Source organism: Pipistrellus kuhlii, unplaced genomic scaffold (assembly GCF_014108245.1).
Source record: "Pipistrellus kuhlii isolate mPipKuh1 unplaced genomic scaffold, mPipKuh1.p scaffold_m20_p_126, whole genome shotgun sequence".
NCBI classification, from domain to species: domain Eukaryota; kingdom Metazoa; phylum Chordata; class Mammalia; order Chiroptera; family Vespertilionidae; genus Pipistrellus; species Pipistrellus kuhlii.
The window spans coordinates 194,133-220,303 of NW_023425434.1; the positions used below are offsets into that span (position 1 = coordinate 194,133).

A 26,171-nucleotide genomic window follows, 5' to 3' on the forward strand; every position below is an offset into this window, starting at 1 on the left:
GCAATCCAGGAGTAGCTAAGGTGGGTGGTTTTGGCTCAGGGTCTCTCATGAGGTTGTTACCAAAATATCTCTAAAGCATGAAGTTACATGAAGGCTTGAAGGGGACTGGAGAATTTGCTACAAGGTGGCTCAGTCACCTACCTGTTGACAGAAGCCTCAGTGAAAGCTAAAAAAACAAAGCCCACATACTATATATATATATATATATATATATATATATATATATATATATATATATATATATATAAATATATATATGGTGTGTGTGTGTGTGTTTATATGTGTTTTTATCTATTTTATGCTGTTTTTATGTAGCTTTATTTAGGTATAGTTGACACACTATTGACATGCATGCATATATTTAAAATATACAATTGGATAGATTTTTATGTACATGTGTACCCAAGAAATTGTCAACTCAATTAGGATAACAAGTAATCTATCACTCCAAAATATTTCTGCCTATCGTTATTCTAGAGGCCTGGTGCATGAATTTCATGCATGGGGGGGAAGGTGTCCCTCATCCCAGCCTGCACCCTCTCCAATCTGGGACCCTTCAGAGGATGTTCAACTTCAGGTTTAGGTCCTATCCCTAAACCAGCAGTCAGACATCCCTCTCACAATCTGGGACTGCTGGCCCCCAACTGCTCACCTGCCTGCCAGCCTGATCAACACCTAACCACTCCCCTGCCAGCCTGATCGACACCTAACTGCTCCCCTATTGACCTGATTACCCTCAACTGCTTTCCCCTTCTGACCCAATTGCCCACAACTGCCCTCCCCTGCTAGCCTGGCAACCCCCAACTGCCCTTCCCTGCCAGCCTGGTCACCCCCAACTGCCCTCCCCTGCCAGCCTGGTCACCCCAACTGCCCTTCTCTGCTGACCTGGTGGCCCCTAAATGCCCTCTCCTGCTGGACCAATCGCTCCTAACTGCCCTCCCCTGCCAGCATGGTTGCCATTAACTGCCCTCCCTCTGCTGACCTGGACACCCCCAACTTCCCTTCCCTGCTGGCTGGTCCTCCCCACAACTACCCTCCCTTGCCAGCCTGGTTTCCCCCAACTGTCCCCCCTGCTGGCCTGGTTGCCCCTAACTGCCCTCCCCTGCTGGCCTGGTCACCCCTAACTGCCCTCCCCTGCTGGCCTGATCACCCAAAACTATCGTCTCCTGCTGGCCATCTTGTGGTAGCCATCTTTGACCACATGGGGGTCATCATCTTTGACCACATGGAAGTGGCCATCTTGTGTGAGGGTGTGAGAGTCAATTTGCATATTGCCTCTTTATTATATAGGATATAAAAGGCTAATATGCAGAGTGTCCCCTTGGGAGTTTGACTAAGAGACTGGGAGTTCTATCACTCACTAAGACGTGCGCTGACCACCAGAGGATGGTGCGGAATGAAGAAAGGCATGGCCAGCAGCCAAAAGGCCCTGATCAGCCCTGATCACCAGCCAGGCCTAGAGACCCTACCTGTGCATGAATTTCATGCACTAGACCTCTATTCCCTTTATTATAATACTTCCTTTCATCATTGTTAATGGCTGAAAAGCTTTATTATTTATTTTTTAATAAATCTTTATTGTTCAGATTATTACAAATGTTCCTCTCCCCCCGCCCAATTGCTCCCCTCCACCAGGTTCCCACCCCACCTTCTCACCTTCTGCCCATTGTCCTCATCCCTAGGTGCACAGTTTATGTTCAGTCTCTTCCCACACCCCCACTCCCCTTTTCCCTAAGAATCATCAGTTCACTCCCCTTCCATACCCTGATTCTATTATATTCACCAGTTAATATTGTTCATCAGATTTTTTAATTCCCTTGGTTTTTAGATTCAGTTGATGATAGTTACATATTTGTTGTTCATAATTTTTATCTTTATTTTCTTCCTCTTCCTAAAGAACCCCCTTCAGCAATTCATATAATTCTGGTTTGACGGTGATGAACTCCTTTAGCTTTTTTTTATTTGTGAAGCTCTTTATCTGGCCTTCAATTCTGAGTGATAGCTTTGCTGGATAGAGTATTTTTGGCTGTACTTAGAAATATTCACCTTGAATATTTCTTGCCTTTCCCGTCTCGCCTGCATGTTTTCTATTGAGAAATCAGCAGACAATCGTATGGGTACTCCTTTATAGGCAACTATCTGCTTTTCTTTTGCTACTTTTAATATTCTCTCTTTGTCTTTTGCTCTTGGAATTTTAATTATGATGTGTCTTGGTGTGGTCCTCTTTGGATTCCTTTTCTTTGGGGTTCTGTGTGCTTCCTGGACTTGTATGTCTATTTCTTTCACCAGGTGGGGGAAGCTTTCTGTCACTATTTATTCCAATATGCTTTTGGTATCTTGCTCTCTCTCTTCTAGGACCCCCATAATTCTGTGTTGGTTCGCTTGAAATTGTCCCAGAGGTTTCTTACACTATTCAACTTTCTGGGTTCTCTTATCTTCTTACTTCTGTGGAGGAGTGTCCTCTGGCTCTTTGTGTTCCAAATATTTGTCTTGATTCTTGTGATCTTCCAGACGGTTTTTAGGACTCTGTATAATATTTTTTATTTCAAACAATGTTTTCTTTATTTCTCATTGATCCCTTTTTATTTCTAATTGATCCCTTTTCATATTGCCGTAGGTCTCATTTATTTTATCGGTGTTTTTTAAGAAATTCTTGAAAAACCTTATATCTGTAATTTTGAACTCAATGTCTATTGTTTTACTTTCCTCCATCTCCTTCCTTTGTCTCCTGCCTCTTCTCTACATTTTAGCTGCTTCCCTGATTTGATGGAACAGCTTTGTGTGCCAAGTGTTCTGGTAGAGCCTAGTAGCACAGCCTTCCCAGTTTCCTTAGGTGGACAGTCTTGGTGTAGCCCTTTGTGGGCTGTGTGTGCAGTATTGTTGTTAAGCCTTGCTTGTTGTTGGTATCACTGGGAAGCGTTGCTCTCCAAGCCAATTGGCTGTGAGGATCAGCAGTGTCTCAGCTAGGAGGGCTTCTGTACTCTGCTTGGATGGGGCAGAGTCTCGGGGTGGCTCAGACAAGCTTTGGTGAGTCCCGCAAGATTGGTTGCAGGTGCGCACACTCCTCTTTGGTATAGGCACAGACAAGCTTTGGATTCCTGTCAGTCCCTCCCTAGGAAAGTCCTATTAGCAGCGAAGGAGAAAGCCAGCCTCTGGGAGGGCTTCTGTGCTCCACTTGGATGGGGCAGAGTCTCGGGGTGGTGTAGACAAGCTTTGGTTTTCCTTCATCCCCTCCCTACAAGAGTCCAGTTTTTGAGTCATGCAGTAATGGTCGCTGGCTTCACACACCTCTGAGAGATCTTTGCCCACTGCCTGACAGTCGGGCCTCTCCCTGACTGGGGCCGTCTATCAGAGCAATAGGGTGCTTCTGTTTTCCTCCCGAACAAGGAAGCCAGCCACGCATTAGCTGTCCGCCCTCTCTGAGCACCCGGAGTAAGCCAACAGCAAAGTCGGGTGGCAGCCCTTTCACGTGCACAGTTCACCACACCTTCACAATTCCTGAGGCTAAGCATGCCTTCTCTCTCCTTCCCAGATGGTAGAGCCTCCTCTCAGCCAGCTGTCTGGTGCTTCAGGGTGATGTTTCTCCTGTTTTCCAGTTCTAAATTCAAAATTGTTGTGGTAGGCTGCATTCAGGTGTCTAATCTATGCCGCCATCTTGGTTTCTCTCTGAAAAGCTTTATTTACACATATAAACTATCTTTAAAATCTGTACTTACATATACTGATTGATAGCTTAAACTAATTTTTGTTTAAATTGTAGAACTCTTACCCAATTTGGAAAAATAAGTATCCACCTCCACTCTACCCCAGTCAAGAATATGAAAGCCATGTGGCCTGGGTTAGAATCTTAGCTCTGTCACTTTACAAACTGTAGGATCTTGAACAAATTGCTTAACTACTCTGCATCAAATTCCTTATGATAGTCCTATACCTAACTCATTATAAAATTGCAAAGATTAAAGGAATTAACATATAAGTAATACGCATAATAAAGCTCCATGTTATTGTTTGCTGTTGTTATTCTCCTGGGTTTTTATGCTAAATCTTAGGTCCCCTCTCCTGATGATATTAAAGCTATGATTTGATAGAGCCCTGTATTTTAGTATTCTACCAGCACATACTTCTTTTCACTCTTTCTGAGCCCCTTGCTTAAGGTGAGGAAAGGTATGTTTTAAACACGAGGCTCTTTTTATTTAGATAATATTTTAGGGACATTTCATATTCTGAGAGATACCTAAAATAGGATTATTTAAAAAAAAATCTCAAGCCTTTTAAGTCAAGATGTCAGAGTGGCACTTGCATTTATTTCTACATTGAAAGTTATTATTGATCACTATGATAGTAAAGATTATACATGTACAATAGCTATTCCTTATGAAACTGACTATCAATTGAAGAAATATGATTAAATTTTGTAGCAGTGAGTATGGAAAGACTGGGATCGGGTATTACAGATACAGCAAAGGAAGAGTGAGTAGGTTTTACTAAGGGTGCGTAAACCCACATAATGGGTGTGTGAAAACAATTCAAATGTCCATCAGTAGTAGAAAGAATAAATATATGGGAATGTACACTGAGTGGCCAGATTATTATGATCACTGAATGCATAAGAATCTGGCCACTCACTGTATATCCTATATAATAAAAGGCTAATATGCAAATTGTCCCCTCAACCAGGAGTTTGACCAGCAGGCAGGCCAGCCAACTGCCCATGTCTCCTCCCCCCTGCCAGGCTGGCCAGACCCCCACCCATGCATGAATTCATGCACCGAGCCTCTTTTGAGTGGCCAGATAATTATGCATTCAGAGATCATAATAATATGACCACTCAGTGTATATCTAATCACAGTCAATATTGGGAATGAGTGTACTACAATCACATACAATATAGATAAAGTTCACAAACATGAAGTTGAGATGCAGAAGTCAGGTTCAAGATTATACACTATGAGTCCATTTGTATAAAGGTAAAAAATATGTAAAACTCATCTGTGGTGTAAAAAATCAGGGTAGTGTTTATTAGTGCCTATCTCCCCTTTCCTCATCTTGCTAATTCTAGTAGAGGGCTTTCCTTCATCACCATCACTTTTGTTTTTATTGTCTAAAGTTTTACATATGCCTCCTTTCCCCCAATTGATCCCTCCCCTGCCTCATTTCCACCTTGGGCAGGCCCCCACTGCCCCAGTGTCTGTGTCCATTGGTTATACTAATATGCATGCATATAAGTCCTTTGGATGCTCTCTAACCTCCCTCACCTGTCATTTGTCTCTGGATCTATTCTTGTTCACCAAATTATGCTGATCATTATATCCCACATATGAGTGGGATCATGTGATATTTATCTTTCTCCAACTGGCTTATTTCACTTAATATAATACTCTCCAGTTCCACCTATGCTGTTGCATTTGGTTATTTTCTCCTATTGCCCTAGGAGCTGTATCGGTGAAGGTATTGCATCAGCATATGTCTGAGGTTTTGCTGCCTGTGGATTCTGCTAAGATTTTTATGGTTTCCCGTCTTACATTCAAGTTTTTTTTTAGCTATTTTGAGTTTGTTTTTGTGTATGGTGTAAGTTGGTGACCTAGTTTCATTTTTTTTTTTTTCATGTATCTTCCAAATTTCCCAGCACCATTTTTTAAAGAGACTGTTTTGACTCCATTGTATGCTCTTGCCTCCTTTTACAAATATCCAATATTAATTGAGCTTAATCGCTTGGGTCAATTTCTGGGTTCTCTGTTCTGTTCCATTGGTCTATTATATATGTCTGTTCTTGTGCCAATACCATGCAGTGTTGAGAACAGTGGCTTTGTAATATAGCTTGCTATCTGGTATTGTGATCCCTCCAACTTTGTTCTTCTTTCTCAGGATTGCTGTGGCTATTCAGGTCTTTTTTTTTTTTTTTTTTTTTTTTTTTTTTATTCCAGATGAATTTTGGGAGAGTTTGTTTTAGATCTTTGAAATATGTTGTTGGTATTTTAATGGGGATTGAATTGAATCTTTAGATTGCTTTGAGTGGTATGGGCCTTTTAATGATGTTGATTCTACCAATCCATGAACATGCTATGATCTTCCATTTGTTTATGTATTCTTCTATCTCTTTTTTCAATGTTCTGTAGTTTTCTGAGTACAGGTCTTTCACATCTTTAGTTAAGTTTATTCCTAGGTGTCTTAAATTTTTTGGTGCAATGGTAAAATAAGATTTTTTTTCTCTTTCTATGAGTTCTTTATTGGTGTATAAAAATGCCATAGATTTCTGGGCGTTAATTTTGTATCCTACTACATTGCCAAATTCATTTATTAGGTATAATAGTTTTTTGATGGAGTCTTTGGGGTTTTCTATGTATAGTATCATATCATCTGTGAATTAGGACAGTTTTACTTCTTCTTTTCCAATATGGATGCCTTTAATTTCTTCTTTTCTTATCAGTATGGCTAGCTCTTCCAGTACTACATGGAACAGGAGTGGTGAAAGTGGACATCCCTCTCTTGTTCCTGTTCTTAGGGGAAAAGTGTTAATTTTTGCACAGTGAGTGTGAAATTGGCTGTAGGTTTGTCATATAAGGCTTTTATTATGTTGAGGTATGATCCTTCTATTCCCACTTTGCTGAGAGTTTTTATTAAGAAAGGGTGTTTGATTTTGTCAAATGGTTTTTCTGCATCAATTGATATGACTATGTGGTTTTTATCTGGGCTTCTTTATTTAGATTCACCATTGTCTTTAATATTTTACTGTATACTTGAATAAGTTCCACTACCTTACGAAATTAATATCTCTAAAGTTATTAGAGAGTTTTTTAGCTGTTATTATTGATAGTGCTAGATCTTTATGTTTCACTAATATGTATCCTAGGCTTACTTATATTTCATTTGACTGTTGATTTATGAAAAATCAGTAAGTCATTTCATTGTGTACAGCCATTCTCTGCTTCAAGTTGGTGCGGTCTCTGTGGCAGAGCTGGCCTCTCTAGTAGAGGTTTCAGCAGCAGTAAATGCTGCCTAACCTGGGGAGCCAAGTCCGCCAGTCCCCAACAGTCCTTTGGAATATAGCTGTCCCTCACTCACACATTCAACCACTCCCCACACATATACACATTCTCCTTTCATTCTCTCACTCACACACTATCCTCCAGGCTGCCATCCTGTCGGCAGCCATCTTGCATCTCCAGCACCATTACTTTCATCGAGTGTTCAGGTCTCTATTGTCCTTCAGTACTTATGGTCTAGGGAAGATGAAAAGAGGGCTGTTTACATGGAGCAAATTAGATGGGGACCTGATAAAGCTTCAGGCTTGGATTGGCCTCCTAGCAGTGAGATCATCTACAAGGAACGACGACTGTCCAAGTTGGACTACCAAGAAAGGTTCTGTCCATGTGCTTACTCTTAAAGTCTGCTGATGCTAAACTCATGCCTAAGGGATTCCTTGGCATTCAAGCAATGTTCCTCACTAAAAATGACACATCATTTTGAATTTATTTGGTCCCTTCAGGTATGGTCCTTCTATCCTAGATCTCACTGACTTTTCTCTTCTCTTTAATCCAAGGAAGCCTTTCTAGCCTGGGGAGGAGGAATTACTGAATGGGATTGAAGGTGGAACCATTCCTCTCATTATTTTCTTCTATCATATTGTCTTTGCTAGAAGACCTCTTGTCTCCCCCCAGTTCCTTGGATGGCAAAGTTAGAACAGCTTTTTTTTCTCTCTCTCTCTTTGTCTGACCCAAGCTTATCTTTCATTTGGACCAATGAGCACAGAATGGCTTAGCTACATTTTGGAGAAGTGGTAGGTAAAGAGTAAAGAAAGAAGGCAGCGTAGAAAATTGAACTATTGGAAGAAGTAAAACTGTAAACATTTAAAAATATCATCCCTCAACACTTGGGTTGAGTGTTACAATGAAGATGTAATTAATATAATTATGAAATTTGGAGGGGACACTACGTTATATATGTAATGTAGAAAATATTTGTTTTTAGATCTGTGATGTTTCAGGTAGTGGTACAATATCCAGGTGTAGATTTCTCAGACATTTGGAACTGTGAAAATATCAAGGCTGTATATATAGTTTTGTGTTTTATTGGGATGGAAGTGATAATTGAAACATCACTATAGATGAAACAATATATTTCTGTTAGGGAATATAGCTGACTTCATCAAGTCATTTTATAGGCCATCTAGATTATTTGTAATGAGTTCTTTTCATTCACAGAGCACAGAGGTACTTCTATAGTTGTAGCATGATTTATTTAGATTCACCATTGTCTTTAATATTTTACTGTGTACTTGAATGATAAGTTCCACTACTATATGAAATTAATATCTCTAAGTTATTAGAGAGTTTTCTAGCTGTTATTATTGATAGTGCTGGATCTTTATGTTTCACTAATATGTATCCTAGGCTTACTTATATTTCTTTTGACTGTTGATTTATGAAAAGTCAGTAAGTCATTTCATTGTGTACTCCAGAGATTGGCATATAATGTCTTGCTGCCTTTTTTTTTTTTTTTTTTTTTTTTTGTATAGCCCATGAACTGAGAATTGTTTTTGCATTTTTAAATGGTTAAAAACAATTTAAAAGAAAATTTCATGACAGTTGAAAATTATATACAATTTCAATTTCAGTATCCATAAAGTTTTATTAGAATGAAGGCACTCACAAATTCATTTATGTGGCTGCGTTGAGTAGTTGTGACAAAGAGCCATGGCTTAGAAAGCTTAAAATATGTACTCTCTGGCCCATTACAGAAAGAGTTTGTTGGTTCCTAATATATACCAACAGATGTGTCATTAATAAACTATTAAAAGGCAAGTAACCAGTTTCCCCAAAAATAAGACAGTGTCTTATATTAATTTTTTCTCCCAAAGTTGAGCTAGGTTTTATTTTCAGGGGATGTCTTATCTTTCCATGCGCTAGGTCTTATTTTCGGAGGATGTCTTATTTTCGGGGAAACACGGTATTTATAAAAGTGCTTGCCTTACTAAGCAATTATCATTTAAATAATTCTTGTCCTCCTTTCCTGACTTATTTTTTTCCTTCCTCGTATTACCACTATTGATCACAGTTTAACATAGCAAACATTTGCTTGTTTACATAGGTTAAACATTCATTGTATACATATACTACTGCTTTTCCCCCAGTTTTGATTGTAGCTTTCATTAGGGCAGAGATTTTTTTAAAATTCTTTATTATTCATAGTATTACATATGTCTCCTTCATGCCTCACCCCAGCCATTCCCACCCCCTATCAAATGCCCTCAACTGCCTAGTGTCTGTGTCCATTGGTTATGCTTATATGTATGCATATAAGTCTTTTGGTTGATCTCTTACCTCCTTCTCCTGCTTTCCCTCTGAGGTTTGACAGTCTGCTTCATGCTTCTATGTCTCTGGATCTACTTTTGTTCATCAGTTTATGTTTTGATTATATTCCAGAAATGAGTGAGATCATGTGATATTTACGCTTTTCTAACTGGCTTGTTTCACATAGCATAATGTTCTCCATGTTCATCCATGCTGCTGCGGATTGTAAAATTTTTTTATTTTTTTTATTTTTTTTTTTTTTACAGCAGTGCAGTACTGCATTGTATAGATGTACCACAGTCATTTAATCCACTCATCTGCTGATGGGCACTTAGGCTATTTCCAAATCTTAGCTATTGTAAATTGTGCTGCTATGAACACAGGGGTGCATATATCCTTTCTGATTGGTGTTTCTGATTTCTTGGGATATATTCCTAGAACTGGGATTACTGGGTCAAATGGGAGTTCCAATTTTAATTTTTAAGGAAACTCCAAACTGTTTTCCACAGTGGCTGCACTAGTCTGCATTCCCACCAGCAGTGCATGAGGGTTCTTTTTCTTCCCCATTATCACCAACACTTGTCATTTGTTGATTTGTTGATGATAGCCATTCTGACAGGTGTGAGATGGTACCTCGTTGTCATTTTGATTTGCATCCCTCAGATGATTAGTGACTTTGAGCATGTTTTCATGTTTCTCTTGGCCTTCTGTATGTCCACTTTTAAAAAGTGTCTATGTCCTTTCGCCATTTTTTATTTGCATTGTTTATCTTCCTTTTGTTAATATGTATGAGTTCCCTCTAAATTTTGGAGATTACACTCTAATCAGATATAACATTGGCAAATATGTTTTTTTCTTGCCATGGATTTTCTTGGTGTTTTATTAATGTTTTTTTCTGCTGTGCAGAAGATTTCTATTTTGATGTAGTCCCATTTGTTTTATTTCTCCTTAGTTTCCATTGCCATAGGAGCTGTATCAATAAACATATTACTATGACATTTGTCTAATATTTTTCTGCCTATGGATTCTTCTAAGATTTTTATGGTTTCCCATCTTACATTAAGTTCTATATCCATTTTGAGTTTATTTTTTTGTATGGTGTAAGTTGGTGTTCTAATTATACCAACACCATTCATTTTTTGGCATGTATCTGTCCAATTATACCCACACCATTTATTGAAGAGAGAGTCTTGACTCTGTTGTATGCTGTTACCACTTTTGTCACATTTTAACTGAGCATAATGTTTTGGGTCAATTTCTGGGTTCTCTGTTCTATTCCTTTGATCTTTGTGTCTGTTCTTATGCCAGTACCAGGCAGTTTTGAGAACAGTAGCTTTGTAATATAGCTTGATATCTAGTATTGTGATTCCCTCCAACTTTGTTCTTCTTTCTCAATATTGCTGCAGCTATTAAGGCTCTTTGTTTAATTCCATATTAATTTTAGAGTATTTACTCTAGTTCCTTGAAATATGACATTGGTATTTTAATGGAGATTTCATTGAATCTATAGATGGCTTTGGGTAGTATGGATATTTTAATGAAGTTATCTCTACCAATCCATAAACACAGTATATTTTTCCATTTGTTTGTGTGTTTCTATATCTCTTTTTTTCAACATCCTGTAGTTTTCTGAGTACAGAACTTTAACGTTCTTAGTTAAGTTTATCCCTAGGTATCTTAATTTTTTTGTTGCAATGGTAAATGGGATTTTTTGTTTCTCTATATCTGAGTTAATTACTGGTGTATAAAAGCCATAGATTTCTGGGTGTTAATGTTGTATCATGCTACATTGCCAAAATCACTTATTAAGTCCAGTCATTTTCTGATGGAGTCTTTAGGGTTTTCCATGTACAATATCATGACATTTGCCATTAATGACAGTTTTACTACTTCTTTTCCCATTTGGATGCCTTCATTTTTTCTCTCCCTGTTGTCTGATCGCTATGGCCAACACTCCAGAACTATGTTGAACAGGAGTGGTGAAAGTGGGCATTCCTGTCTTGTTTCTGTTCTTAGGGGAAATAGTTTTAGTTTTTGCTCATTGAGTATGATGTTGGCTGAAAGTTTGTCTTATAAGGCTTTTATTATGTTGAGGTATGATCTTTCTATCCCAACTTTGATAAGAGTTTTTTATCAAGAAATGTGTTGGATTTTGTCAAATGCATTTTCTACATCAATTGATATGATTATGTGTTGTTGTTGTTTTGTCTCTCCATTTGTTTATGAGGTATATTGCTTACTGATTTTCATATGTTGTACCATCTTTGCATCTCCAGAATAAATCCCACTTGGTCATGGTATATGATCTTTCTCATCATATTTGGTACAATTTTGTTGAGGATTTTAGCATCTGTGTTCATCAGTGATATTGGCCTCTCATTCTCCTTCTTTGTGTGTCTTTAACTGGTTTTGGGTTTAGGGTAATTCTGGCTTCATAGAATGAGCTCGGAAGTTTTTGGAAAAGTCTGAGGAGGCTAGGTTTTGCTTCTTCTTTGAATTTTTGGTTAAAATAGTCTGTGAAGCCATCTGAACCAAATTTTTTATTTTTATTTTATTACTGCTTTAATTTGCTCCATAGTTATTGGCCTATTCCATAGTTATTGTCCTATTCAGATGTTTTGTTTCTTTCTTATTGAGTTTTGGAAGGTCATATTTTTCTAGGAATGCTGGAGGCTAAGGACAGTAGTTAGCATAATAAATGAGAGTAGTTCACCAGAAGGCTAATGGACATTTTCAGCAGGGATGAAGATCTGCATATTATTACCTGCTGCCAAACAGATGAAGGCAATTCCCCTAACATGATAATCCTTTATTGTTTACCAAACCTTTCCTTTGATATGTGTATCTGCTTTGCTAAGGGGAAAAATGTATTAATAAAAAGCCTTGGGTCCGGACATTCGACATTCAGACTTTCAGAGAGCTTAGTCACTAGCTCCAGGTTTCTGTCTGGCTCCCCCCAAATGCCTTCCAACTTTATATTTCTTGTCTATTATTCATTTATGCTCAGCCCTTATCCAGATTTCTGAACCCTTGCTGCAAAAAGACCCTAGCATTTATAGTACCTCAACAAGGGACATCTGCAGTATAAGATTATTCACCTGAGTGAAGGAAGAGGACCATTGGTAAAGGTGGGGATCACTGGTAAAGGAGGGGTTCACCAAAAATTCCTTGGGGAGTATGAGCACGTAAATCTCATACCAGCTTTGAAATTTTTGATCCAAAGAGATCAAGGGTGTCTTTTTCAAGCCAGGCCAAAATGGGGAAGATTTCTGTTAAAAGGCAAAGATATTGAAATGTCAAAAGGTACGCTTTCAAATCAGGCTCCTGGATAAAGAGTGCCATTGCCATATTTATTTAACTATGTGGGGTCTTATTCAAATTGCAAAATGCCTATTTCATATTGGGGATCAAAAATCAACCACATCCTCTGCCTTTTTTGTGGAAAGTCTAGGCCGATAGAGAAGGTAGAGCCATCAGCTCTCACACAGGGAGACTTTGATACTTTGTTTAAAAAATTACCATAGGATGCCTTGGGCAGGCAGATTTTAGCTAAAATAACTTTAACAGCCAGTGAATGCTATCCAGATCAGAATAGGAATAGATTCATGAAAAGAACTGACTTATTAAGTCTTGTCTATATGTTTGTTGATCTGTCATTTTTGTTTAGTTTAATGTGTCTATTAAGCGTGCCTTTAGTTTAATAAGAAAAGAAACCACCTGGGCAGCCAGACCAGTTACTGAATTTCCCAAAGCAAGAAGGATTGGGGGAGGGGGGGGAGAGAGATAGGTGGTCATCCTCTAAAATGGATAACCCCTCCTGAGAGTGCTATTAAAAAGTCTCATTCACACCATGTTTTTTCCTGGTCCATCATTTAAAAATTTGGCAGAATTTAGGAATGCATTTGGGATTTCTGTACTCGAAAGAAGAGAAAGCTAGCTTAGAACAAAAGAGAGCTCTGTCCAATTTTGGACAGGTTTTGGGCTAAACTCAATCCCTTTATGGATGATGTAGAATAAACCCTAAGACTGTTTGTGTGTGTGTGTGTATGTGTGTGTGCGTGTGTGTGTGTGTGTGTGTGTGTGTGTGTGTGTGTTAACGAAAAAAAACCATTGAAACCTGTAAAGAATTTTTTAATGAGTTTATTTGAGCCAAAACTGTCGACAATTGCCGGGAAGCAAAACCTCAACGGATTGAGATAATGCTCAGAAGAATGGCGGGTTACATTTCTCTATTTATACACCGAAATCAAAGGAGGGACATAGGTGAGTTACATGAAATTCATTGGTGATGGAGTAAGGAGGCGGGAGAAAGCAAAGCGGTGGGAAACTCCTGGGATTGGATAAAACGTAAAATGATGGATGTATATTCAGGTGAGTGCAGGAACAATTAACATGATAAAGAAGGAATTTGAGGCATCTGTCCTGGAGCCCACCACATTTGGTTGTTCCCCAGGGCCTCCGGAAAATGGGAAGTTACAAGTTACCCAGATATCTCACAGATATGTTATCTTAGAGGCAAAAAGGTAAATGGGCTCAGTAAAAAGATCAAAGTTGATCTTTGTCTGGGAAAATATCTGGGACATGACTACCTACTATAACCTGTTAGATATTTAATGTTCAAACCATCTTTTGTGGTTATCTTAGGTCTCTGGGTTTGCAAGACTGCCACGCTGGCCTTCCCTGAGCTTGTCAGGTTAGCATGTGGCTTTTTTCTTTCACATGTGTGTGTTTTCAAAAGAAAGATGACAAAAATGACCCAAGAAAAAAAAAATACAAGCTGTTCTAAGCAACAAGATCATTCTTTCCATAATAGAAGGCGGTTTTTGAATAATAATGAACCACATTCCAAAGTTAACCTTAAGACTGCTGAAAATCAGTAAATTATCTCAGTTACATAATTTGCCAAAGAAAATGCCTTGGATAATAATTGGCTTTAGAATCTCAAAATTGTTGAACATAAATAGATACAATAGATATAGCTAAAATAAAGAATTTGTAGTAGCTGAAACCGGTTTGGCTCAGTGGATAGAGCATCAGCCTGCGGACTGAAAGGTCCCAGGTTCAATTCTGGTCAAGGGCATGTCCCTTGGTTGTGGGCACATCCCCAGTAGGGGGTGTGCAAGAGGCGGCTGATAGATGATTCTCTCATCGAATTTTCTAACTCTCTCTCTTCCTCTCTGTAAAAAAAATCAATAAAGTATATTTAAAAAAAAAAGAATTTGTAGTAAAACTTTTCAGTTATAATTATAGGTATATTAATAGTGGGGACTTGTTCCTTGTTGAAGGAGGGGGCTGGTTGCATTTCCCCCAACAGAAAGAATGTGGTGGTTTTACATTTAAATATCTACATACTTGTTTCCTGGCTTTCCACTCCTTTTGCCAGCCAGAAACATGGTTTTCCAGAGCCCATGGCAACTTGGAACTTTGGAGTTTCCTAAATTAAATAATAACAATTTATTAAATATCTAGGTATTTTGAAATGACAAAATACTCAAATGTTAATCTGAGTTTGCCTCAGATGAAAAATCTAGAGAATAGATTTTAATCTATTAATTAAATATGTCTTGAATTTTATTTGAAATATATTCTTAAAAATGTGAAGGGATTACTAATCTAAGAAATGCTAAGTATTTAACTTGCCACCTAAAATTTAAGGCTTCTTGCATTGCTGAAGGATGCCCAGGACAAAACCAGAGACAGTTCAACCTGCATCACCATTATTTGTCCACCATCTAGAACTGAAATATCAATGCTGACATCTACACATAAGGAACTGTTTGACATTGAAATTGGGACTCAAAAGAACTATTGGCCCAGAAAGAAACTCACTACAGACTGATTCATTTGCCTCTCAGCATAACCATTATGGCTGGTCTCATCACGCATCTAAGGGAAATAATGAGCAACATAAACTGATGAACAAAAACAGACCCAGAGACAGGGAAGCATTGATCAGACTCTCAAACCTCAGAGGGAAGGTAGGGGAGGGTGGGGGGAAGGGGGAGAGATCAACCAAAGGACTTGTATGCATGTATATAGCCTAACCAGTGGTCACAGACAACAGGGGGGTGGGGCATATGTGGGGAGGGGTTTAGGGTGTGAATGGGTGATGAGGACAATTATGTGATACCGTAATCAATAAAAAAATTAAAAATTATAAAATAGCCAAAACCGGTTTGGCTCAGCTGTAGAGTAGACTGAGAGGTCCCAGGTTCGATTCCTGTCAAGACCATGTACATTGGTTGCAGGCACATCCCCGGTAGGGGGTGTGCAAGAGGCAGCTGATCGATGTTTCTCTCTCATTGACGTTTCTAGCTCTCTATCTCTCTCCCTTCCTCTCTGTAAAAAATCAATAAAATATATTAAAAAAAATTAAGGTTTCTAAGAGCTTAAAGTTCAAATTAAGTTGGGAGAAATTATATCGTTGTGATAAAGTATAGAAATTTATTTTTGAGAAAATAATTATTGTATTTTATATGGTCTAATTAAAAAAGAGGAATAATTCTGTGGTCTCAACCAAATATTTAATATAAATACCAGTTTAAATTTAATTAATACCTTTTAGAATAATTAAAATAGTATGTAATATAATCTTTGGGATACACACACACACACACACAGACACACACACACACACACACACACGATGATCTTTCCAAGTTAAATTTCAAGACCTTAACCTAGAGATTACTTTGGAACAGTCCAAGGGTCCTGGAGTCATTCAAGGACCTATTCTGTCTTCTTAAAAAATATTTTTAAATTGAATTAGATGAATCTAATATACTTAAAATCACATGGAGAGCTTTATCAAATAAAAATTAATAAATATATTTATTTATATACATATATTTTAAATGTTATAAAGATTTTAACCTCTAAGAGAGGGCAAGGCATAGTTATTGAATATTTCTTCAGCAGTTGAATTTTAAAAATAAAAGCAAACAGGAGCCCTCAGGTGGCCTGTCTTTTGAAAGGGCTGGAGGGTAGGGCAACATCTCTACTTTATAGATCAGACATATGAGTTTTCTTGCTTTGTTTTTTCAATAAATATGCCAACTTTAATTACTTAATGAATTAGGTTTTCATAATATTGATATAATCAAGGTCTCATATAATTTTAGTTAAATGAGAAGCCAATGTTTTTATAAACAATTGGCTTTAACAAAGGCCAAGGTAAAAATTCCCATAACCCCTCTGTGTATGCAAATGAGCACTAGCCAAAAAAGTATGCTGTTTAAAAGCAAATTTTAAGCTTAATAAAAATGAGAAATTTAAAATTTTTTTAATCTCTTCTGCTAATATTTACAGGGTGAGCTGAAGGTTATTATTTAAGCATTAAATTTGATAATTAATAAAGTCACCATAAATAAAAGAGAGTCACTTCAAATATAGGGAAGGTAGCATTAGCCAGCATCTTAAAGCAACCAAGTACAGTGGTGCCTCACACAATGAACTTAATTTGTTCCAGGAGCAAGTTTGTTATGCGAAAAGTTCGTTATGTGAAATGCATTTTCCCATAACAATACATGTTAAAAAAAGTAATTCATTCTGTAGCATAAAATATGCTAAGATGACATAAAAAAAGATAAATTTTTTGTTATTATTTTTATTTAGATACATCTAAAAACATAATTTTTTTTAAAAAAACAACACATTTTTTTAATTTTAAGACAGACTAAGTAGAGTCTACCGAATCTTGCACATCTTCATCCATTTTCTGCTTTTTGGCCGATGGTTTCATGAAAAACCTGTCCAAAGTCGTTTGTTTTTCTCTTTTCTCCAACATCTGCCGGAAATAACGGACAAGAGTATCGGAGTAAAGATCATTGATCCTGTTTGCTTCAGCTGAATCCGGATAGTGGGCATTGGTAAACTCCTGAACTGCTTTCCATTTGACCAGGATGTTCTTGATGTCAGCAGTTGGGATTGGTTGATTGTTTGATTGTTGCTCCTCGTTATCAGATGACGCTTCCCTTTGAGCATTGTCCTGTTTCATTTCAACAGAAATCACCTTCCTGCTTTTTTTAGAAGCCATGATATAAAAAAAATATTGAGTTTAACTTAAAAGGACGATTGCCGTGATACGTGCGTGATTTAATTCGTAATGAAGAATGATTGCCGCGATACGTGCTTAAGTTAAGCGCAGTGACTAACGACTGCCTGCAGTGCCTGCGCGGAAGGATGCAATACATCGGCAGCGATCGTGGAAGCTCGGGCGAAGCAGTCGTGGAAGCTAGGGCGAAGCAGTCGTGGAAGCTCGGGGGACTTCGTTGTGTGAAACGAAGTTCGTTGTATGAATCATGAAATGAAGTTCGTTGTGTGCAGCGTTCGCTGTGCTAGGCGTTCTTTATGCGAGGCACCACTGTATGTTTTTTGGTTTAAAAGAGGAAAAAGTTTTTTTGTGTTTTTTTTTTAAATTCATGAAATAGTTTATTAATCAGTACACAATATTCATATAAAGTGCTTATTTATAAAGGCTATGCTAAGTATGCTTATTTTTGTAGATTCAGTAAACATAGTCAACCACATTTTATTTTATTTTATTTTATGTTTTTATTTTTTTTATTTAGGCTTCTTAACTTTTGTTAAGAAGCCTAAATAAAAAAAAAGTTTTAAAAAGGAAATTTCTAAATATGGCGTAGAAGTTACCCTGGGAGGAAATAAAGGGAGGTTTCCTTCAAATATCTGAAAGACCATACTACAATGTATTAGGCTTTAAGAATGAAAAGTAAATAATTTGCATTTTTTCTCCCTAACAAAGCTTGTACTCAAAGACTGATAGATTTTCAAATAGCGTCATTACTGTCCACAGCCAAAAACAAAGTTAGAAAATAAGCCTTATTTCAGATTAATTTAAATTAGCAAATTAAAAAAAGTGAATATAGTATTCAGAGGAATTTAGTTATACTAGGCAGGAATCTATTCCTGGAGCATTAACTATTTTTCGCTGATAGTTCATCTCATAGTAAAAGCTGATTACCATGCAAGGAATTTAGACCAGTCATACTTCTTTACAAATAATTTAATTAAAAGCTATCAAGGCTGCATTGCAAGATTTTCAAAAGACTCTTGATATTATTTAAAACAAAAATGGGGGCATAGTGGAGAAATATCCTGTAAGTAAATTATATAAAGCCTTAATTACTTAAATATTTTACTTTAAATTTTTTTTCACTTGTAATGCTAATGGCAAGACACCCATGGTGTCAGAATAAGCTAAAAGAAAATGGTTTGGCAGAATGAAAAGATACAGAGTCTAGTATATAGAAGGATTCCTTTATTAACCTTTGGTCAAGGATATGCTTGTATATTTCCAGAAAATTCCTCCAAGCCTGTGTGGATTCCTGCACCAATGGATCCAAGAGATGAACTGGCCAAACTGCTCCAACCACAGATAGCAGTGGCCCCAAGCAACATGCTGATGATACTGAGGAGAAACTGTCTAGAGATGGGGAATGGCGAAGATGCTTTGCCATGCTAGCAGTCATCAGCTGTATGTCACTGCAGGTTGCCCTAGACCAAGCCAAAGAAGGTCGGACCTGCATTGCCATTGCTCATCATTTGTCAATCATCCAGAACTGAAATATCATTGCTGTCAGGTCACAGGGGACAGTGATTGAGAAGGGAACCCATAAAAAAAAATGTTGGACATTGCTTGGAAAGGGAACTGTTGGCCCAGAAAGGAGCTTTGATCACTTTGATGCCTGGCTGCAATTTAAAAGGACATGAAATAATTCAATCCTTTCAATTGAATTTAAAAATCTCAAAAGGACATGAGCTCTGCAGATGGTATACATTCTTATTAAATTTATTAAATCAAAAAGGGGGATATACTTGAGGCTAAGAACAGTAGTTAGTGTAATAAATGCAACAAGTTCATCAGAAGGCTGATGGACATTTTCAGCAGGGATGAAGATCTGCATATTATTACCTGCTGCCAAACAGCTGAGGGCAATTCCTCTAACCTAATAATCCTTTGTTTACCAAACCTTACCTTTGATATGTATATCTGCTTTGCTAAAGGGAAAATGTGTTAATAAAAAGCTGTGGGTCCAAAGCTTTGGAGAGCTTAGTCACTAGAACTAAGTTTCCATCTAGCTCCCCCAAAATGCCTTTTAGATTTATATTTTTTAACTAGTAATCATGTATGCTCAGTCCTTCTTCAGATTCCTGAACTCTTGCTGTAAAAATACTGTGGCATAAGAATATGTCCATTTCTTCTAGGTTGACGAGTTTATTGTAATAGAGTTGTTCATAGTATTTTTTTTTTTACAATCTTTTCTATTTATGTGGGGTCAGTTGTTACTTCACCTCTTTCATTTCTGATTTTTTTAAATATGGTTCCTCTGTCTTTGCTTCTTGGTGAGCCTAGATAGAGTTTATCTTTTCAAAGATAAACTTATCTTTCGTTTATCTTTTCAAAGAACCAGCTCTTGTTTTATTTTTGTTTTGTATTTTTTTTTTATCTCTATGTAATTTATTTGAGTTCTGATTTTTATTATTTCCTTTCTTCTACTCATTCTGGAAATTTCCTGTTGCTCTCATTTTATTTCTTTAAGTTGTAGTTAGATAATTTCTCACCATTTTTTCCTGTTTCTTGAGGTAGGCCTGTAATGCTATGAACCCCCCTCTCAGGGTTACTTTCACTGTATCCCATAGATTTTGAGTTGGCATGTTTACATTGTCATTTGTTTCCAGGATGTTTTTAATTTCTTCTTTGATCTCTTTGGTAACTCAATCATCCTATATAATAAAAGCCTAATATGCTAAGTGTCCAGTTGTTCAGTCATCAATTCAACCAATCAAAGTGTAAAATGCTAATGATATGCTATGGCTGCTCCACTGCTTGCTATGGCGTGCACTGACTAACAGGAGGCAGATGCTCTGACTGGTAGATTAGCTTGATGCTGGGACAAATCCGATCAGAACTGAATGAGATGGGCTGGACATATCCTGGAGCCTTCCTGTGGTCCGTCCTGGATTGTCCAACCTCCCATGTCCCTCCCTTGCTCTGATCATATACTGGTGGTGTCCCTCTACCTGGCCGATTCCCTCTCACAATCTGGGACACCTCAGGGGATTTGGAGAGAAGGTTTTGGCCCAATCCTGCAGGCCAGGCTGAGGGACCCTAATGCATAAAATTGTGCACTGGGCCTCTAGTTGTTTAATAACATGCTATTTAGTTCTCAAGTGTTTGAATTTATTTGACTGTTTTCATTGTAGTTGATTTCTAATATTATGTCATTATATTCCGAGAAGATGCTTTATATGATTTCAATCTTCTTAAATCTGAACAGACTTTGCTGGTGTCCTATTATCCTCTTTGACAATGTCCCATGAATACTTGAGAAGAATGTATATTGTGTAGCTTTTGTGTGAAATATTCTGAAGGTGTCAACTAATTCCATCTGTTATAGTGAATCATTTAGGATTGCTGTTTCTTTGTTCAGTTTTTGTTTAGAAGATTTATCCAGTAATGTAAATGGGGTAATAAAGTTACCTACTATGAATATATTGCTGTTGATCTCTCTCTTGATATCTTTCAGAAGTTTTTTTTGTTTGCTTGTTTTAATGTATTTGGGTGCTCCTGTATTGGGTGCATATATATGTTTACCAGATTTATATCCTCTTGTTATATTGATCCCTTTAGTATTATGAAGTGGCCTTCCTTATCACTTGTTATGGAGTTCATTCTAATTTTTCAGGTACAAGTATTGCTACCCCAATTTTTTATCATTTCAATTTTCCTAAAAAATATTATTCCATACCCTTTGTTCTGAGGTAGGTCTGTTGTAGACAGCATATATATGGGACAGGTTTTCTTACCCATACAGCTACTCAGTGTGCTTTGATTGGAACATTTAATGCACTTATATATGAGTTTACTAGAGGCCCGGTGCACAAAATTCGTGCATGGGGGGGGGGGTCCCTCAGCCCAGCTTGCATGCTCTCCAATCTGGGACCTCTCAAGGGATCAATCCAGAACTGCTGGCTCACAACTGCTCACCTGCCTGCCTTCCTCATTACCCCTAACCGCTTATGACTGCCAGCCTTATCTCTCCCTAACCACTCCCATACCAACCTGATTGATATCTAACTGCTCCCCTGCCAGCCTGTTTGCCCCCAACTTCACTCCTCTGCTGGCCTGGTCACCCCTAACTGCTCTCCCCTGCAGGGTTGATTGCCTCCAACTATCCTTCCTTGCAGGCCTGGTCCCTCTCAACTGGCCCCCCCCCCCTTGCAGGCCTGGTGCCTCCCAACTGCCCTCCCCTGCTGGCCATCTTGTAGTGGCCATCTTGTGTGCACATAGGAGCAGGATGATTGACCACATGGGGGCAGCTATTGTGTGTTGGAGTGATGGGTAATCTGCATATTACTCTTTTATTAAATAGGATAGAGGCCTGGTACATGGGTGGGGGCCAGCTGGTTTGTCCTGAAGGGTGTCCTGGATCAGGGTGGGAGTTCCCTTGGGGCATGGGGTGGCCTGGGCAAGGGGCTGGTGGTTTGCAGGTCAGCCATGCCTCCTGGCAACCCAAGCAGAGGCCCTGGTTTCTGGAAATGATTTACCTTCTACAATTGAAACTTTGTAGCCTGGAGCAGAGCTAAGCCTCCTGTTCGCTCCATGGCCAGCAGCCATTTCTGTTTGGATTTGTTTACCTTCTATAACTGAAACTTTGTAGCCTTGAGTGGAGGCTTAGGCCGGCTAGGGCAGGAGGAAAGCTTGGCTTTTTCTGTTGCCTGGGAAACCAAAGCCTCCCTCATGCTCTCTGTGGCTGTAGCCATCTTGGTTGGGTTTATTTGCATATTCACTCTGATTGGCTGGTGTGCGTGGCTGGTGGGTAAAGCATAGTGATGGTTAATTTGAATATTACTTTGTTAGGTAGGATCATTGATGGGTACTTGTTTGTAGCCATTTTCTTTAGGCTGTGTTCCTTCTTCCATTTCTATTCTTTCTCTTTCTATTAAAAAAAAACTTTATTGTTCAGATCATTACAGATGTTTCTCTTCTCCCCTTCCATAGCTCCCCTCTACTTAGTTCTCACCCCCGAGGCCCCTCCCCCACTGACCTCGTCCATAGGTGTAAGCTTTTTGTCCAATCTCTTCTCACACATCCCATAACCTCCCCTCCCCTGAGAATTGTCAGTCTGCTCCCTTTCCATGCCCCTGATTCTATTACATTCAACAGTCTGTTCTGTTCATCAAGTATTTTATGCATTTGATTTTTAGGTTCACTTGATATATATTTGTTTTCACTTTGTTGTACAAAATTTTTTATCTTTACCTTTTTCTTCTTCTTCCTCTTCTTACAGAATACCCTTCAGCATCCTATATAATAAGAGAGTGATATGCAAATTAACAATCACTCTGATATACCCACAGGACATGCCCACCAGCCATGCCCACCAACCAATCAGTGCAAGTATGGCTGTTTCTTTATCTCCACATGGTCTCTCTTTTCAGGATGTCTGGTTATGTAGTTCTCTCTGTCCTGCTTTGATTTAAAGGCACATAATTCACCACAATCCGGTAGAACACATAAGGTACTGAACAGAAATATATTTGTGATATTAATAACCTCCAATAAAGGTGATCACTGTAAAACGGCAAATTATGGGATAGGAGAGAAAGAAGAAGAGTAAAAAGAAAATAAATAAAAATGGAGTGTCAAAATGAAATTGGGAAACAGGAAAAAAAAAAGTAAGAGAGAAAAAGAACAAGACTAAGAGAGAAAAGGGGAAAAATTATATATATGGGGATTAAATTCCAATAGAACAACCACTAATCCCAAAGCCAATGCCAGAAACAGTATTTGGAGATTAATATAAACTACACCAACTAATATAAGTGAGGAAAGGGAAAACAGAAGTAAAAAAACAAAAACAAAGCAAATAAAAAATACCAAACTACAACAGCAAAAAAAGAATAAGCAAAACAATCTCACTAAACAGCATAAAAATTCAATATAATAAATATTCAAGTAAATAACAATAAAAGGACAGAGAGAAATACAAGGTGTTTTTTGTTTGTTTGTTTATTTGTTTGTTGATAGTTAAGACAGTGAAGAGAGTGGTGTACTTGGATCAGGGGAATGGAAATTAGATATATAACTGGGGTGAAATTTTAGCAGGGAATAGACAGAAAAAATAGGGAAAATCTAAAGCAGGAAAGGGTTAAGATAAATAGGACATCAAAAGGGGAAGGGTTAGGAAAAGAGTGTTGGCATAAAGGTCATGTTGAGATAGGGTAAAATGATGTTAAAGGAAAGATGAAAATAGAATGTAGAATACTAATCCCAATGTAAAATAAAGAGAAAATGATATGACACTTTAAAAAAAAAGAAAAAAAGAAAGAAAAAAAGGTAAAATAGCAGAAGTAATAATGCTGATTGAAAATAAAAATGTAATAATTAAAAAGATAAAATCAAGTGACAAAAAAAGAAAAAAATGTGTTTCTTAAGTAGAAGATTGAAAAAATGAAAATAAAATTAAAAAATAAGAAGAATTAGAATAAAAAAATATGCAGTAGTGAAGGTCATTCACTTCCTCTATTCTGTTTGGCATGCCTGTTTCTCAGTCCGAACAGTATTGTAGTTCCCTGCATTGCACTGCTCTTTAGTGTTGTAAGCCAGTCCTTATTTTTAAGTAGGCAGTGTTTTAATTTCTTGTATTACTTTATTTTTTATTAAATAAAAATAATAATAATAAAGTCAGTTTGTAATTCAGCCCCTAGGTGCCAGTGTTTCTGCATTGACTTCCCAGACTCTGGCTGTTCTAGCCTTCTTTCTCTGTGGCACTTAATACTGGTTTGAGGAGGTGGGCTGCCTCAGAGCTAGCTCTCCAGTGGTCTCTTCCAATTCCGATCCCCAGTTTCCAGAAAAACAACTTTCCCCTGCAGTCTCCCAACTATGCCAAACTGGGTGATTTTTACTTAGTAATCAGAAGCAAGAGAATGAAGAGGAAAGAGCTCACGTGTGCAAATGATTGGTCTATGCGCAAGTTTAAGCAGCTTGCTCACCTTTCAAATCCATATGCTCTCCCTTTGTTTCAGATTGGAATGGGTTGCTTTTTAGAGATCCCTTCTGTTAGCAGCTTTGAGTACCCCTTCCACATTCACGGATCACACCAGACCCAACAACCAGGGACTTTTCTAGGCACATACTTCCCCAGTCCTCCAGGTCCTATAGCACGCACATTTCTCTCTCCCACTGCCACTGCCGCAGCTTCCGCTGTGGCCACCAGGACCCAGATACCTCACCTTATCCCTGGCGAAAGCTGACCTTTCCGTGGTGGAGTGAAGCGCACCCTTGAATCCAAGTGTTTGTGCCCATTGGGGACTCACAACCGTTCAGTGTTCACCACAGTTGTGGGTTTTCAGTCTTCAGATAATATTCACTTTCCCTTGCAAGATGAAGCAGTTTTCTGTCTGAACCGTAGCTCTGGGGGAGATCTTAACTGCAGTACGGCTTCCAGGTCAGGGAACCCCGTCTATCAGTCCCCCACTTTCTTTTAGAGTTTTGCTATCCCTTCGCTTGCCAACAAACATTCCCCGAGCAACCCTCAGCTGCTCCTTCTATCTGCTCCGGGTCAAGGCTCAGAACATGTCTGTCTATTCAGTCGCCATTTTCTCCTCCCTCCTGCATTTTCAATATGTGTTTTTTTTCCTCCAAGGTTTCGTGGTTAATAGTTCAGGGTCATTGCTTCATACTGTTTATGGGTAATAACTCTGTGGACTGCTTTGCCTCAGAAATAATTTGATTAGAAGTACTGCTGTTTAACACCATTCAGGAAAATGTTACACTATAGAGAGCATTGGATTTGTGACAGAATAACATTGATTAGAAGCCAGGCAAACTAATAATATGATAGCTTTGCTATTAAATTGGCCTTTTGGAATTTTTGTCTACCATTTTTATTGATATCATGGCTATCTCCTAAGAGATAAGCATGTGACCAATTTGATGAGTTTTATTTGGTAAGGACAGAAACCAATGCCAGATAAACAAGGTCACAGTAACTTCATATAGACCTCATGCTTCCAGGATACTGTTTCTTTCCTCTGAAGTTAGATATTTATTTGTGATGGAGAAAACATTTATGTAAAGGGGAAAGATTAGAATGCACTGAAATGAACGCTCATGTTTACATCATCGGCTTCAAAGGACTCATTTGATGTAGTGACTCAGCCTCTGTGAATCTGACTGTGTGTATGTTCTGTGCTTTTACAGGGAGTCATCATCCAGGGACCTCCCAGAGACCACAAGAAAACATGGGGAGGAGTAAGTTTCCCTTCACTTTTAAATAATTTAAATAATTTAGACTCTCTCCATATTAATCCAATGTACCCAGGAAATTAGATTTGCAACTCCAAGGTTTTCATGTGTGTGTGTGTGTGTGTGTGTGTGTGTGTGTGTGTGTGTGTTGGGGTATATTTAAATTATATTTTTGGTTAGTGTTAGAAAGATTTTGTCTGAAGCAGGCCTATACAGAGACAAACCAACAGACCACGTTGCTCACTGGAAAGGGTCTTTTTTTTCTTCTCTTTTCTAAACACCTCCCAGCACAAAAAGAGAAAGCTCAAACTATTGTAGATACTATCTAGACCTGTCCTAATCCCAGATTCTTTACAATTCTTAGCAAAATATGCTTCTAATTGTTTCTAAGCCTTGTTGATAATAACATAAATAAAAACATGCAACCAATGACAGTATTAAAAATTTGATTTATAAATGGTTTTGATTTCCCCTAAAATTTTAAAGCCCGACATTAAGAACCATTAGATGAATTCCATTTGTTATTTTTCCTTTCTTATAAGGCTATTTAGAGTCAGTGACTAATAGACAAATTTAAGGTCATTTCATTGTTAGTATAAACCCGATACTAA

The 26,171-nt window shown here is 38.0% G+C and overlaps 1 protein-coding gene across 1 annotated transcript in view; it reads left to right on the forward strand.

The window, feature by feature from the left end:
* Positions 1-26,171, forward strand: part of PRRG1 (proline rich and Gla domain 1) — a 219,099-nt gene that overhangs the window by 69,645 nt on the left and 123,283 nt on the right. The window contains exon 2 of the mRNA XM_045580428.1: positions 25,516-25,566. Coding sequence (XP_045436384.1) covers positions 25,557-25,566 — 10 coding nt within the window. The 5' untranslated portion in view covers positions 25,516-25,556. The remainder of the gene's footprint in view (positions 1-25,515; positions 25,567-26,171) is intronic.